We start from the raw sequence: 17,783 nt of genomic DNA on the forward strand, positions 1-17,783 counted from the left end.
TACAGAGGGGGAAGAGAGGGCGCGTTAAGAGTGTGGAGGGAGAAGAGAGGGCGCGCTAAGCGTGTGGAGGGGAAAGAGAGGACGCGCTGAACGTGCGGAGGGGAACGAGAGGGCGCGTTAAGCGTGCGGAGGGGAAAGAGGGCGCGCTAAGCGTGCGGAGGGGAAAAAGAGGGTGCGCTGAGCGTGCGGAGGGGGAAGAGAGGGCGAGCTGAACGTGGAGAGGGGAAATAGAGGGCGCGCTGAGCATGCAGAGGGGAAAGATGGCACGCTGAACGTGCAGAGGGGGACGAGAGGGCGCGCTAAGTGTGTGGAGGGGGAAGAGAGGGTGCGCTAAGCATGCGGAGGGGGAAGAGAGGGCACGCTAAGCATGCCAAGGGGAAGAGAGATGGCTAAGTGTGGTGTGGAGAAGGAGTGCTAAGCGTGCGAAGGGGGAAGAGAGGGCGCGCTGAATGTGCGAAGGGGGAAGAGAGGGCGCGCTAAGCATGCGGAGAGGGAAGAGAGAGCACGCTGAGTGTGCGGAGGAGGAGGCAATATTTTTATACAAGCACCAGGCTGTGCAGGAGCAGCAGAATGTAGTGCCACATACTTTCTCGGCACATTTGGAGCTATCCCGCACAGAATTGAGGATTACATCCTGGTTATCCAGGGTCCAGTATAATCCATAGGTCTGGATTAACCCTTCGCAGCCACATGACCTTTCACCTTCCGCACCATTGTCTAAGTATCTACACAGCACCATAGTGGCAGCTGGACATGTCACATAGAATAACTATAACCCTCATCATCCGGATAATCTGAGGACGTGAAAGGCACAGATAACACAGATTATTACCCTGTAATCAGTGCCGAGAGTGACATCAGCACAGCAATAACATCACACAAGACTCAGGGATTGGCAGATTATCCTGGCACATAATACAGGGGCAGTGATGACATCACAGCTGGACAGATATCACCTGTGGAACATTATATGACCTCCAGCAAATGGAGAGTATGGACCCCGACTGCTCACGACTGACCCTACACTGTAGGAAAACACTACAACTTCCAGAAAGCCACACAGCCAGGCGACACTGGCACTGCCAACCCCACTGCTCTCTAGGCAACGCTGTATGAAACAACAGAAATGGGGAGAACTACTACACCCAGCAGGTGCAGCACTCAGTGACACACGACTGCTAACAGCACTATGGCACCTGGATCAGAACCCGGCTCTGCACACACACACAATGCTCTGCACACACACACTGCTCTGCACACACACACACTGCTCTGCACACACACACACTGCTCTGCACACACACACTGCTCTGCACACACACACACTGCTCTGCGCACACACACACTGCTCTGCACACACACACTGCTCTGCACACACACACTGCTCAGCACACACACACACTGCTCTGCACACACACACACTGCTCTGCACACACACACTGCTCTGCACACACACACTGCTCTGCACACACACTGCTCTGCACACACACACACTGCTCTGCACACACACACTGCTCTGCACACACACACACTGCTCTGCGCACACACACACTGCTCTGCACACACACACTGCTCTGCACACACACACACTGCTCTGCACACACACACACTGCTCTGCACACACACACTGCTCTGCACACACTGCTCTGCACACACACTGCTCTGCACACACACACACTGCTCTGCACACACTGCTCTGCACACACACACTGCTCTGCACACACACACACTGCTCTGCACACACACTGCTCTGCACACACACACACACTGCTCTGCACACACACACACTGCTCTGCACACACACACTGCTCTGCACACACACACTGCTCTACACACACACACAGTGCTCTGCACACACACACTGCTCTGCACACACACACTGCTCTGCACACACACACTGCTCTACACACACACACAGTGCTCTGCACACACACACTGCTCTGCACACACACACTGCTCTGTACACACACACACTGCTCTGCACGCACACACTGCTTTGCACACACACACTGCTCTGCACACACACACTGCTCTACACACACACACACTGCTCTGCACACACACACACACTGCTCTGCACACACACACTGCTCTGCACACACACACACTGCTCTGCACACACACACTGCTCTGCACACACACACTGCTCCGCACACACACACACTGCTCTGCACACACACACTGCTCTGCACACACACACTGCTCTGCACACACACACACTGCTCTGCACACACACACTGCTCTGCACACACACACACTGCTCTGCACACACACACTGCTCTGCACACACACACACTGCTCTGCACACACACACTGCTCTGCACACACACACACTGCTCTGCACACACACACTGCTCTGCACACACACACACTGCTCTGCACACACACTGCTCTGCACACACACACTGCTCTGCACACACACACTGCTCTACACACACACTGCTCTGCACACACACACACACTGCTCTGCACACACACACTGCTCTGCACACACACACACTGCTCTGCACACACACACTGCTCTGCACACACACACACACTGCTCTGCACACACACACACTGCTCTGCACACACACACTGCTCTGCACACACACACACTGCTCTGCACACACACACTGCTCAGCACACACACACACTGCTCTGCACACACACACACACTGCTCTGCACACACACACTGCTCTGCACACACACACACACTGCTCTGCACACACACACTGCTCTGCACACACACACACTGCTCTGCACACACACACTGCTCTGCACACACACACACACTGCTCCGCTCTGCACACACACTGCTCTGCACACACACTGCTCTGCACACACACACTACTCTGCACACACACACACTGCTCTGCTCTGCACACACACTGCTCTGCACACACTGCTCTGCACACACACACTGCTCTGAACACACAAACTGCTCTGCACACACACTGCTCTGCACATACACACACTGCTCTGCACACACACACACACACACACTGCTCTGCACACACACTGCTCTACACACACACACACACTGCTCTGCACACACACACTGCTCTACACACACACTGCTCTGCACACACACACACTGCTCTGCACACACACACTGCTCTACACACACACACTGCTCTGCACACACACACTGCTCTGTACACACACACTGCTCTACACACACACACTGCTCTGCACACACACTGCTCTGCACACACTGCTCTGCACACACACTGCTCTACACACACACACTCACTGCTCTGCACACACACACACACTGCTCTGTACACACACACACTGCTCTGCACACACACTGCTCTGTACACACACACTGCTCTGCACACACTGCTCTGTACACACACACTGCTCTGCACACACACACTGCTCTGCACACACACACACTGCTCTGTACACACACACACTGCTCTGCACACACACACTGCTCTACACACACACACACACACTGCTCTGCACACACACACACACTGCTCTGCACACACACACTGCTCTGCACACACACACACTGCTCTGCACACACACACACACACTGCTCTACACACACACACACACACTGCTCTGCACACACACACTGCTCTACACACACACACTGCTCTGCACACACACACTGCTCTACACACACACACTGCTCTGCACACACACACACACACACACTGCTCTGCACACACACTGCTCTACACACACACTGCTCTGCACACAGACACTGCTCTACACACACACACTGCTCTGCACACACACACTGCTCTGCACACACTGCTCTGCACACACACACTGCTCTACACACACACACACTGCTCTGCACACACACACACTGCTCTGTACACACACACACTGCTCTGCACACACACTGCTCTGTACACACACAATGCTCTGCACACACACTGCTCTGCACACACACACACTGCTCTGTACACACACACACTGCTCTGCACACACACTGCTCTACACACACACACTGCTCTGCACACACACACTGCTCTGCACACACACACTGCTCTACACACACACACACACTGCTCTGCACACACACACACTGCTCTGTACACACACACACTGCTCTGCACACACACACTGCTCTGTACACACACACTGCTCTGCACGCACACACTGCTTTGCACACACACACTGCTCTGCACACACACACTGCTCTACACACACACACACTGCTCTGCACACACACACACTGCTCTGCACACACACACTGCTCTGCACACACACACTGCTCTGTACACACACTGCTCTGCACACACACACTGCTCTGCACACACACACACACTGCTCTGCACACACACACTGCTCTACACACACACACACTGCTCTGCACACACACACTGCTCTGCACACACACACACTGCTCTGCACACACACACACACACACTGCTCTGCACACACACACTGCTCTACACACACACACACACTGCTCTGCACACACTCACTGCTCTGCACACACACACACTGCTCTAGACACACACACACACTGCTCTGCACACACACACACACTGCTCTGCACACACACACTGCTCTGCACACACACTGCTCTGCACACACACTGCTCTGCACACACACACACACACTGCTCTACACACACACACACTGCTCTGCACACACACTGCTCTGCACACACACACTGCTCTGCACACACACACACTGCTCTGCACACACACACTGCTCTGCACACACACACACACACACACACACTGCTCTGCACACACACACACACTGCTCTGCACACACACACACTGCTCTGCACACACACACACACACTGCTCTGCACACACACACACTGCTCTGCACACACACACACTGCTCTGCACACACACTGCTCTACACACACACTGCTCTGCACACACACTGCTCTGCACACACACACACACACTGCTCTGCACACACACACTGCTCTGCACACACACACACTGCTCTGCACACACACACTGCTCTGCACACACACACACTGCTCTGCACACACACTGCTCTGCACACACACACACTGCTCTGCACACACAAACTGCTCTGCACACACACACACTGCTCTGCACACACACACACACTGCTCTGCACACACACACTGCTCTGCACACACACTGCTCTGCACACACACACACTGTTCTGCACACACACACTGCTCTGCACACACACACACTGCTCTGCACACACACACTGCTCTGCACACACACACACTGCTCTGCACACACACACTGCTCTGCACACACACACACTGCTCTGCACACACACACACACTGCTCTGCACACACACACTGCTCTGCACACACACACACACTGCTCTGCACACACACACTGCTCTGCACACACACACTGCTCTGCACACACACACACACTGCTCTGCACACACACACACACTGCTCTGCACACACACACACTGCTCTGCACACACACACTGCTCTGCACACACACACTGCTCTACACACACACACTGCTCTGCACACATACACTGCTCTGCACACACACACACACACTGCACTGCACACACACACTGCTCTGCACACACACACTGCTCTGCACACACACACTGCTCTACACACACACACTGCTCTGCACACATACACTGCTCTGCACACACACACGCACACTGCTCTGCACACACACACACACACTGCTCTGCACACACACACTGCTCTGCACACACACACACACTGCTCTGCACACACACACACTGCTCTGCACACACACTGCTCTGCACACACACACACTGCTCTGCACACACACACTGCTCTGCACACACACACTGCTCTACACACACACACTGCTCTGCACACACACTGCTCTGCACACACACACACACTGCTCTGCACACACACACTGCTCTGCACACACACACACACACACACACACACTGCTCTGCACACACACACACACACTGCTCTGCACACACACACACACTGCTCTGCACACACACACACTGCTCTGCACACGCACACACTGCTCTGCACACACACACACTGCTCTGCACACACACACTGCTCTACACACACACTGCTCTGCACACACACTGCTCTGCACACACACACACACACTGCTCTGCACACACACACTGTCTGCACACACACACACTGCTCTGCACACACACACTGCTCTGCACACACACACACACTGCTCTGCACACACACACTGCTCTGCACACACACACACTGCTCTGCACACACAAACTGCTCTGCACACACACACTGCTCTGCACACACACACACACACTGCTCTGCACACACACACTGCTCTGCACACACACTGCTCTGCACACACACACACTGCTCTGCACACACACACTGCTCTGCACACACACACACTGCTCTGCACACACACACTGCTCTGCACACACACACACACTGCTCTGCACACACACACTGCTCTGCACACACACACACACTGCTCTGCACACACACACACACTGCTCTGCACACACACACTGCTCTGCACACACACACACACTGCTCTGCACACACACTGCTCTGCACACACACACACTGCTCTGCACACACACTGCTCTGCACACACACACACACTGCTCTGCACACACACACACACACTGCTCTGCACACACACACACTGCTCTGCACACACACACTGCTCTGCACACACACTGCTCTACACACACACACTGCTCTGCACACATACACTGCTCTGCACACACACACACACACACACTGCACTGCACACACACACTGCTCTGCACACACACACACTGCTCTGCACACACACACTGCTCTGCACACACACACTGCTCTACACACACACTGCTCTGCACACATACACTACACTGCTCTGCACACACACACTGCTCTGCACACACACACTGCTCTGCACACACACACTGCTCTGCACACACACACTGCTCTGCACACACACACACACTGCTCTGCACACACACACTGCTCTGCACACACACACTGCTCTACACACACACACTGCTCTGCACACACACTGCTCTGCACACACACACACACTGCTCTGCACACACACACTGCTCTGCACACACACACACACTGCTCTGCACACACACACACACACTGCTCTGCACACACACACACACTGCTCTGCACACACACACACTGCTCTGCACACGCTGCTCTGCACACACACACACTGCTCTGCACACACACACTGCTCTGCACACACACTGCTCTGCACACACACACACACTGCTCTGCACACACACACTGCTCTGCACACACACACACTGCTCTGCACACACAAACTGCTCTGCACACACACACACTGCTCTGCACACACACACACACTGCTCTGCACACACACTGCTCTGCACACACACTGCTCTGCACACACACACACTGCTCTGCACACACACACTGCTCTGCACACACACACACTGCTCTGCACACACACACTGCTCTGCACACACACACACACACTGCTCTGCACACACACACTGCTCTGCACACACACACACTGCTCTGCACACACACACACACTGCTCTGCACACACACACTGCTCTGCACACACACTGCTCTGCACACACACACACACACTGCTCAGCACACACACACACACTGCTCTGCACACACACACACTGCTCTGCACACACACACTGCTCTGCACACACACACTGCTCTACACACACACACTGCTCTGCACACACACACACACACACACACACTGCACTGCACACACACACTGCTCTGCACACACACACACTGCTCTGCACACACACACTGCTCTACACACACACACTGCTCTGCACACATACACTGCTCTGCACACACACACACACTGCTCTGCACACACACACTGCTCTGCACACACACACACACTGCTCTGCACACACACACTGCTCTGCACACACACACACACTGCTCTGCACACACACACTGCTCTGCACACACACACACTGCTCTGCACACACACACTGCTCTACACACACACACTGCTCTGCACACACACACACACACACACACACACTGCACTGCACACACACACTGCTCTGCACACACACACTGCACTGCACACATACACTGCTCTACACACACACACTGCTCTGCACACACACACTGCTCTGCACACACACACACACACACACACACACTGCACTGCACACATACACTGCTCTACACACACACACACACTGCACTGCACACATACACTGCTCTGCACACACACACTGCTCTGCACACACAGTCGTACCTTCCTCAGGAAGGCCATCCTCGGCCTGTAGTGCTGCCCCTGGTCCAGTTGCTTCACCGTCATGTTTGCCGCTGATCAGACAGAACCACAGACAGCAACAACAGCCTCAGGTTGTGAAGCATCCACAGGCTCCGCCCCTCTCACAGCTCCAGCCAATCAGGACCAACTAAAATGACAAAAAATGTCAGGAACAGCGCTACCGGTAAGAGCCATAAGAGGGAGCCCGTACTGCACAGAAATCACTGACATGATAATAACCAGTCTGTAAATTATGTATCTAATCCTCTCCTGTGTGATACTGACTGCTGAGCCGTGTATCTAATCCTCTCCTGTGTGATACTGACTGCTGAGCCGTGTATCTAATCCTCTCCTGTGTGATACTGACTGCTGAGCCGTGTATCTAATCCTATCCTGTGTGATACTGACTGCTGAGCTGTGTATCTAATCCTCCTGTGTGATACTGACTGCTGAGCCGTGTATCTAATCCTCTCCTGTGTGATACTGTTTGCTGAGCCGTGTATCTAATCCTCTCCTGTGTGATACTGACTGCTGAGCCGTGTATCTAATCCTATCCTGTGTGATACTGACTGCTGAGCCGTGTATCTAATCCTATCCTGTGTGATACTGTCTGCTGAGCCGTGTATCTAATCCTCTCCTTGTGTGATACTGACTGCTGAGCCATGTATCTAATCCTATCCTGTGTGATACTGACTGCTGAGCCGTGTATCTAATCCTCTCCTGTGTGATACTGACTGCTGAGCCGTGTATCTAATCCTCCTGTGTGATACTGTCTGCTGAGCCGTGTATCTATTCCTCTCCTGTGTGATACTGACTGCTGAGCCGTGTATCTAATCCTATCCTGTGTGATACTGACTGCTGAGCCGTGTATCTAATCCTCTCCTGTGTGATACTGACTGCTGAGCTGTGTATCTAATCCTATCCTGTATGATACTGACTGCTGAGCTGTGTATCTAATCCTCTCCTGTGTGATACTGACTGCTGACCCGTGTATCTAATCCTCTCCTGTGTGATACTGACTGCTGAGCCGTGTATCTAATCCTCTCCTGTGTGATACTGACTGCTGAGCTGTGTATCTAATCCTATCCTGTGTGATACTGACTGCTGAGCCGTGTATCTAATCCTATCCTGTGTGATACTGACTGCTGAGCCGTGTATCTAATCCTCTCCTGTGTGATACTGACTGCTGAGCCATGTATCTAATCCTCCTGTGTGTTACTGTCTGCTGAGCCGTGTATCTAATCCTCTCCTGTGTGATACTGACTGCTGAGCCGTGTATCTAATCCTCTCCTGTGTGATAAAGTCTGCTGAGCCGTGTATCTAATCCTCTCCTGTGTGATACTGACTGCTGAGCCGTGTATCTAATCCTCTCCAGTGTGATAAAGTCTGCAGAGCCGTGTATCTAATCCTCTCCTGTGTGATACTGACTGCTGAGCTGTGTATCCAATCCTCTCCTGTGTGATACTGACTGCTGAGCCGTGTATCTAATCCTATCCTGTGTGATACTGACTGCTGAGCCGTGTACCTATTCCTCTCCTGTGTGATACTGACTGCTGAGCCGTGTATCTAATCCTCTCCTGTGTGATACCGACTGCTGAGCCGTGTATCTAATCCTATCCTGTGTGATACTGACTGCTGAGCCGTGTATCTAATCCTATCCTGTGTGATACTGACTGCTGAGCCATGTATATAATCCTCTCTTGTGTGATACTGACTGCTGAGCTTTGTCTCTAATCCTCTCCTGTGTGATACTGACTGCTGAGCTGTGTATCTAATCTTATCCTATGTTCTACTGACTGCTGAGCTGTGTATCTAATCCTCTCCTGTGTGATACTGACTGCTGAGCCGTGTATCTAATCCTATCCTGTGTGATACTGACTGCTGAGCCGTGTATCTAATCCTCTCCTGTGTGATAAAGTCTGCAGAGCCGTGTATCTAATCCTCTCCTGTGTGATACTGACTGCTGAGCCGTGTATCTAATCCTATCCTGTGTGATACTGACTGCTGAGCTGTGTATCTAATCCTGTCCTGTGTGATACTGACTGCTGAGCCGTGTATCTAATCCTCTCCAGTGTGATACTGACAGCTGAGCCGTGTATCTTATCCTATCCTGTGTGATACTGACTGCTGAGCTGTGTATCTAATCCTCTCCTGTGTGATACTGACTGCTGAGCCGTGTATCTAATCCTCTCCAGTGTGATACTGACAACTGAGCCGTGTATCTAATCCTCTCCAGTGTGATACTGACTGCTGAGCCATGTATCTAATCCTCTCCTGTGTGATACTGACTGCTGAGCCGTTCATCTAATCCTATCCTGTGTGATACTGACTGCTGATTGGTGTTTCTAATCCTATCCTGTGTGATACTGACTGCTGAGCCGTGTATCTAATCCTGTCCTGTGTGATACTGACTGCTGAGACGTGTATCTAATCCTGTCCTGTGTGATACTGACTGCTGAGCTGTGGATCTAATACTCTCCTGTGTGATACTGACTGCTGAGCCATGTATCTAATCCTCTCCTGTGTGATACTGACTGCTGAGCCATGTATCTAATCCTCTCCTGTGTGATACTGACTGCTGAGCTGTGTATCTAATCCTCTCCTCTGTGATACTGACTGCTGAACCGTGTATCTAATCCTCTCCTGTGTGATACTGACTGCTGAGCTGTGTATCTAATCCTCTACTGTGTAATGCTGACTGCTGAGCCGTGTATCTAATCCTCTCCTGTGTGATACTGACTGCTGAGCCGTGTATCTAATCCTCTCCTGTGTGATACTGACTTCTGAGCCGTGTATCTAATCCTATGTGACTGCAACTCTAGAGGTGACAGCAGGATAAGACACGATGTAACAGCAGAATAGTGAGTGCAGCTCTGGAGGTGACTGGAGGAGAAGAAACAATGTAACAGCAGAATAGTGACTGCAGCTCTGGAGGTGACTGGAGACATACTTTATATTCACATGCTGCAGCTAGCGGTGGATTTTCAGGGTCCGGTTCGGTCTCTGCGGTTCGGTCTCCGCGGTTCGGTCTCTGCTGTTCGGTTTCCACGGTTCGGTCTCTACGGTTCGATCTCTGTGGTTCAGTCTCCGCGGTTCGGTCTCCGTGGTTTGGTCTCTGTGGTTCGGTCTCCGCGGTTCAGTCTCCGTGGTTCAGACTCCGCGGTTCGGTCTCCGTGGTTTGGTCTCTGTGGTTCGGTCTCCGCAGTTCAGTCTCCGCGGTTCAGTCTCCGCGGTTCAGTCTCCGTGGTTTGGTCTCCACTGTTCGGTCTCCGCGGTTTGGTTTCTGCGGTTTGGTCTCTGCGGTTCAGTCTCCGTGGTTCAGTCTCCGCGGTTCGTTCTCCGTGGTTTGGTCTCTGTGGTTCGGTCTCCGCGGTTCAGTCTCCACGGTTCAGTCTCCGCGGTTCAGTCTCCGTGGTTTGGTCTCCACTGTTCGGTCTCCGCGGTTCGGTTTCCACGGTTCGGTCTCTGCGGTTCGGTCTCTGTGGTTCAGTCTCCGCGGTTCGGTCTCCGTGGTTTGGTCTCTGTGGTTCGGTCTTCGCAGTTCAGTCTCCGTGGTTCAGTCTCCGCGGTTCGTCTCCGTGGTTTGGTCTCTGTGGTTCGGTCTCCGCGGTTCAGTCTCCGCGGTTCAGTCTCCGCGGTTCAGTCTCCGTGGTTTGGTCTCCACTGTTCGGTCTCCGCGGTTCGGTTTCTGCGGTTTGGTCTTTGCGGTTCGGTCTCCTCTGTTCGGTCTCCGCGGTTCGGTTTCTGCGGTTTGGTCTCTGCGGTTCGGTCTCCTCTGTTCGGTCTCTGCGGTTCGGTCTCCGCGGTTCGATCTCTGCGGTTCGGTCTCCGTGGTTCGGTCTCTGCGGTTCGGTCTTCTTGGTTCGGTCTCCATGGTTTGGTCTCTGTGGTTCGGTCTTTGGTCTCCGCGGTTCGGTCTCTGAGGATAATAGAGCAGAGGATTGGATCCAGAAGACGCCCATTGCGGAGGTGACTGTGGGACCATCGCGGGAGTCAGTGTCCTATTTTTACCCTGTGGCTGGGGGCATATTCTGAACAGGTAGAGGGGCCCTCAGAGCCATCCCCTCATGGTCCCTATGGAGTCACTGTCCGGACATTACTGATTTCCGGATTCTTCTTCTCCCGGGTCCTGGAGTTTGGGGTTTTGATTTGTGCAGGTTTGTACCTGACCTGACTGAGACGTTCGGGGATGAAGGGCGATATACTGCCCTGTGCAGAGAGTCTGCTGCAATGTATCAGTGCAGTGAGCAGTCAAGTCTGCAGTCAAGAGATTGTAGAACCAACCAAAAATTCACTGCCAGCAAGCAGAGATCAGTAAGGCGGCGAAGAAGACATGGCGGAGGAGCAGCAATGACGCAGACCTCACAGCCCCCGATATCACCCGGGAACCTCTGTATCCGACCCAATTACACGGGTTCTCCCAGCAGCCAAATGGTAAACCACGCCGACCTCAATGGCGTTCTCATATCCGCACGGCCCGCGTCACAGAATGTCACACAGGGAGAGACAAACGCCATTTCCTGCATCAGACACCTCTAATGCATCTGCCCCTGTGTATGGCAACCGAAGGGGCAACCTGCAGCCCCGGCAATGAGTACTGCAGATGTACTGCATACAATAACCTCCTCCTCTCCTGACATCCTCTGTGCTGCTGGGGATCCTGCTCCTCTCTCCATGTAACTCTCAGCTGTGATCTCCTCCTCTCCTGAAATCCTCTGCCTGCTGGGAATCCTGCTTCTCCTCCATGTAACTCTCAGCTGTGTTCTCCTCTCCTGACATCCTCTGTGCTGCTGGGGATCCTGCTCCTCATCCATATAACTTTCAGCTGTGATCTCCTACTCTCCTGACATCCTCTGTGCTGCTTGGGATCCTGCTCCTCCATCCATGTAACTCTCAGCTGTGATCTCCTCCTCTCCTGACATCCTCTGTGCTGCTGGGGATCTAGCTTATCCTCCATGAAACTCTCAGTTGTGATCTCCTCCTCTCCTGACATCCTCTGTGCTGCTGGGGATCCTGCTCCTCCTCCATGTAACTCTCAGCTGTGATCTCCTCCTCTCCTGACACCCTCTGTGCTGCTAAGGATCCTGCTTCTCCCTCCATGTAACTCTCAGCTGTGATCTCCTCCTCTCCTGACATCCTCTGTGCTGCTGGGGATCTAGCTCCTCCTCCATGAAACTCTCAGTTGTGATCTCCTCCTCTCCTGACATCCTCTGTGCTGCTGGGAATCCTGCTCCACCATGTAACTCTCAGCTGTGATTTCCTCCTCTCCTGACATCCTCTGCGCTGCTGGGAATCCTGCTTCTCCTCCATGTAACTCTCAGCTGTGATCTCCTCCTCTCCTGACATCCTCTGTGCTGCTGGGGATCCTGCTCCTTCCTCCATGTAACTCTCAGCTGTGATCTCCTCCTCTCCTGACATCCTCTGCGCTGCTGGGGATCCTGCTCCTCCTCCATATAACTCTCAGCTGTGATCTCCTCCTCTCCTGATATCCTCTGTGCTGCTGGGGATCCTGATCCTCACTCCATGTAACTCGCAGCTGTGATCTCCTCTCCTGACATCCTCTGTGCTGCTGGGGATTTTGCTCCTCCCTCCATGTTACTCTCAGCTGTGATCTCCTCTCGTGACATCCTCTGTGCTGCTGGGGATCCTGATCCTCCCTCCATGTAACTCTCAGCTGTGTTCTCCTCCTCTCCTGACATCCTCTGTCCTGCTGGGGATCCTGCTTCTCCGTCCCTGTAACTCTCAGCTGTGATCTCCTCTCCTGACATCCTCTGTGCTGCTGGAGATCCTGCTTCTCCCTCCATGTAACTCTCAGCTGTGATCACCTCTCCTGATATCCTCTGTGCTGCTGGGGATCCTGCTCCTCCGTCTATGTAACTCACAGCTGTGATCTACTCCTCTCCTGACATCCTCTGTGCTGCTTGGGATCCTGCTCCTCCCTCCATGTAACTCTCAGCAGTGATCTCCTCTCCTGACATCCTCTGTGGTGCTGGGGATCCTGCTCCTCCGTCCATGTAACTCTCAGCTGTGATCTCCTCTCCTGACATCCTCTGTGCTGCTGGGGATCCTGCTTCTCCCTCCATGTAACTCTCAGCTGTGATCTCCTCTTCTCCTTTCATCCTCTGTGCTGCTGGGGATCCTGCTCCTCCCTCCATGTAACTCTCAGCTGTGATCTCCTCTCCTGACATCCTCTGCGCTGCTGGGAATCCTGCTTCTCCTCCATGTAACTCTCAGCTGTGATCTCCTCCTCTCCTGACATCCTCTGTGCTGCTAAGGATCCTGCTTCTCCCTCCATGTAACTCTCAGCTGTGATCTCCTCTTCTCCTTACATCCTCTGTGCTGCTGGGGATCCTGCTCCTCCCTCCATGTAACTCTCAGCTGTGATCTCCTCTCCTGACATCCTCTGCGCTGCTGGGAATCCTGCTTCTCCTCCATGTAACTCTCAGCTGTGATCTCCTCTCCTGACATCCTCTGCGCTGCTGGGGATAATGCTCCTTCCTCCATGTAACTCTCAGCTGTGATCTCCTCCTCTCCTGACATCCTCTGCGCTGCTGGGGACCCTGCTCCTCCTCCATATAACTCTCAGCTGTGATCTCCTCCTCTCCTGATATCCTCTGTGCTGCTGGGGATCCTGCTCCTCCCTCCATGTAACTCTCAACTGTGATATCCTCTCCTGACATGCTCTGTGCTGCTGGGGATCCTGCTCCTCCGTCCCTGTAACTCTCAGCTGTGATCTCCTCTCCTGACATCCTCTGTGCTGCTGGGGATTCTGCTTCTCCCTCCATGTAACTCTCAGCTGAGATCTCCTCTTCTGACATCCTCTGTGCTGCTGGGGATCCTGCTCCTCCATCCATGTAACTCTCAGCTGTGATCTCCTCTTCTCACATCCTCTGTGCTGCTGGGGATCCTGCTCCTCTGTCCATGTAAGTCACAGCTGTGATCTACTCCTCTCCTGACATCCTCTGTGCTGTTGGGGATCCTGCTCCTCCCTCCATGTGACTCTCAGCAGTGATCTCCTCTCCTGACATCCTCTGTGCTGCTGGGGATCCTGCTCCTCCCTCCATGTAACTCTCAGCTGTGATCTCCTCTCCTGACATCCTCTGTGCTGCTGGGGATCCTGCTCCTCCCTCCATGTAACTCTCAGCTGTGATCTCCTCTCCTGACATCCTCTGTGCTGCTGGGGATCCTGCTCCTTCCTCCATGTAACTCTCAGCTATGATCTCCTCTCCTGACAACCTCTGTGCTGCTGGGGATCCTGCTCCTCCGTCCATGTAACTCACAGCTGTGATCTCCTCCTCTCCTGACATCCTCTGTGCTGCTGGGGATCCTGCTCCTTCCTCCATGAAACTCTCAGCTGTGATCTTCTACTCTCCTGACATCCTCTGTGCTGCTGGGGATCCTGCTCCTCCGTCCATGTAACTCTCAGCTGTGATCTCCTACTCTCCTGACATCCTCTGTGCTGCTGGGGATCCTGCTCCTCCGTCCATGTAACTCTCTGCTGTGATCTCCTCTCCTGACATCCTCTGTGCTGCTGGGGATCCTGCTCCTCCGTCCATGTAACTTTCAGCTGTGATCTTCTCTTCACCTGACATCCTCTGTGCTGCTGGGGATACTGCTCCTCCTTCCATGTAAATCTCAGCTGTGATCTCCTCCTCTCCTGACATCCTCTGTGCTGCTGGTGATCCTGCTCCTCCGTCCATGTAATTCTCAGCTGTGATCTCCTCCTCTCCTGACATCCCCTGTGCTGCTGGGGATCTCCCTCCTCTCTCCATATAACTTTCAGCTGTGATCTCCTCCTCTCCTGACATCCTCTGTGCTGCTGGGGATCCTGCTCATCCCTCCATGTAACTCTCAGCTGTGATCTTCTCCTCTCCTGACATGCCCTGTGCTGCTGGGGATCCTGCTCCTCCCTCCATGTAACTCTCAGCTGTGATCTCCTCTCCTGACATCCTCTGTGCTGCTGGGGATCCTGCTCCTCCTCCATGTAACTCTCAGCTGTGATCTTCTCCTCTCCTGACATCCTCTGTGCCGCTAGGGATCTTAATCCTCCTCCATGTAACTCTCAGCTGTGATCTCCTCTCCTGACTTCCTCTGTGCTGCTGGAGATCCTGCTACTCCTCCATGTAACTCTCAGCTGTGATCTCCTCCTCTCCTGACACCCTCTGTGCTGCTAAGGATCCTGCTTCTCCCTCCATGTAACTCTCAGCTGTGATCTCCTCTTCTCCTGTCATCCTCTGTGCTGCTGGGGATCCTGTTCCTCCCTCCATGTAACTCTCAGCTGTGATCTCTTCTCCTGTCATCCTCTGTGCTGCTGGGGATCCTGCTCCTCTCTCCATATAACTTTCAGCTGTGATCTCCTACTCTCCTGACATCCTCTGTGCTGCTGGGGATCCTGCTCATCCCTCCATGTAACTCTCAGCTGTGATCTCCTCTTCTCCTGTCATCCTCTGTGCTGCTGGGGATCCTGCTCCTCCCTCCATATAACTTTCAGCTGTGATCTCCTACTCTCCTGACATCCTCTGTGCTGCTGGGGATCCTGCTCCTCCCTCCATGTAACTCTCAGCTGTCATCTCCTCTCCTGACATCCTCTGTGCTGCTGGGAATCCTGCTCCTCCCTCCATGTAACTCTCAGCTGTGATCTCCTCCTCTCCTGACATGCTCTGTGCTGTTGGAGATCCTGCTCCTCCTCCATGTAACTCTCAGCTGTGATCTCCTCCTCTCCTGACACCCTCTGTGCTGCTAAGGATCCTGCTTCTCCCTCCATGTAATTCTCAGCTGTGATCTCCTCCTCTCCTGACATCCTCTGCGCTGCTGGGAATCCTGCTCCTCCATGTAACTATCAGCTGTGATTTCCTCCACTCCTGACATCCTCTGCGCTGCTGGGAATCCTGATTCTCCTCCATGTAACTCTCAGCTGTGATCTCCTCCTCTCCTGACATCCTCTGTGCTGCTGGGGATCCTGCTCCTTCCTCCATGTAACTCTCAGCTGTGATCTCCTCCTCTCCTGACATCCTCTGCGCTGCTGGGGATCCTGCTCCTCCTCCATATAACTCTCAGCTGTGATCTCCTCCTCTCCTGATATCCTCTGTGCTGCTGGGGATCCTGATCCTCCCTCCATGTAACTCGCAGCTGTGATCTCCTTTTCTGACAACCTCTGTGCTGCTGGGGATCCTGATCCTCCCTCCATGTAACTCTCAGCTGTGATCTCCTCCTCTCCTGACAACCTCTGTGCTGCTGGGGATCCTGCTCCTCCGTCCCTGTAACTCTCAGCTGTGATCTCCTCTCCTGACATCGTCTGTGCTGCTGGAGATCCTGCTTCTCCCTCCATGTAACTCTCAGCTGTGATCACCTCTCCTGATATCCTCTGTGCTGCTGGGGATCCTGCGCCTCAGTCCATGTAACTCACAGCTGTGATCTTCTCCTCTCCTGACATCCTCTGTGCTACTGGGGATCCTGCTCCTCTCTCCATGTAACTCTCAGCTGTGATCTCCTCCTCTCCTGACATCCTCTGCCTGCTGGGAATCCTGATTCTTCTCCATGTAACTCTCAGCTGTGTTCTCCTCTCCTGACATCCTCTGTGCTGCAGGGGATCCTGCTCCTCCTCCATATAACTTT

At 53.4% G+C, this 17,783-nt stretch overlaps 1 protein-coding gene across 2 annotated transcripts in view; it reads right to left on the reverse strand.

Annotated features, from left to right (window-relative positions):
• The window catches only part of RGS9 (regulator of G protein signaling 9), a 186,840-nt gene extending 177,709 nt beyond the window's left edge, over positions 1-9,131 (reverse strand). Inside the window, exon 1 of one of the 2 annotated variants that reach the window (XM_073579751.1) lies at positions 8,151-9,131. In XM_073579751.1, coding sequence (XP_073435852.1) covers positions 8,151-8,213 — 63 coding nt within the window. In that variant the 5' untranslated portion in view covers positions 8,214-9,131. The remainder of the gene's footprint in view (positions 1-8,150) is intronic. The other variant, XM_073579750.1, reaches the window with a different exon arrangement.
• Positions 9,132-17,783: the final 8,652 nt, after the last annotated feature.

Source organism: Dendrobates tinctorius, unplaced genomic scaffold (genome assembly GCF_039654945.1).
Source record: "Dendrobates tinctorius isolate UK_male_01 unplaced genomic scaffold, ASM3965494v1 ptg000063l, whole genome shotgun sequence".
In the NCBI taxonomy this organism is placed as follows: Eukaryota; Metazoa; Chordata; class Amphibia; order Anura; family Dendrobatidae; genus Dendrobates; species Dendrobates tinctorius.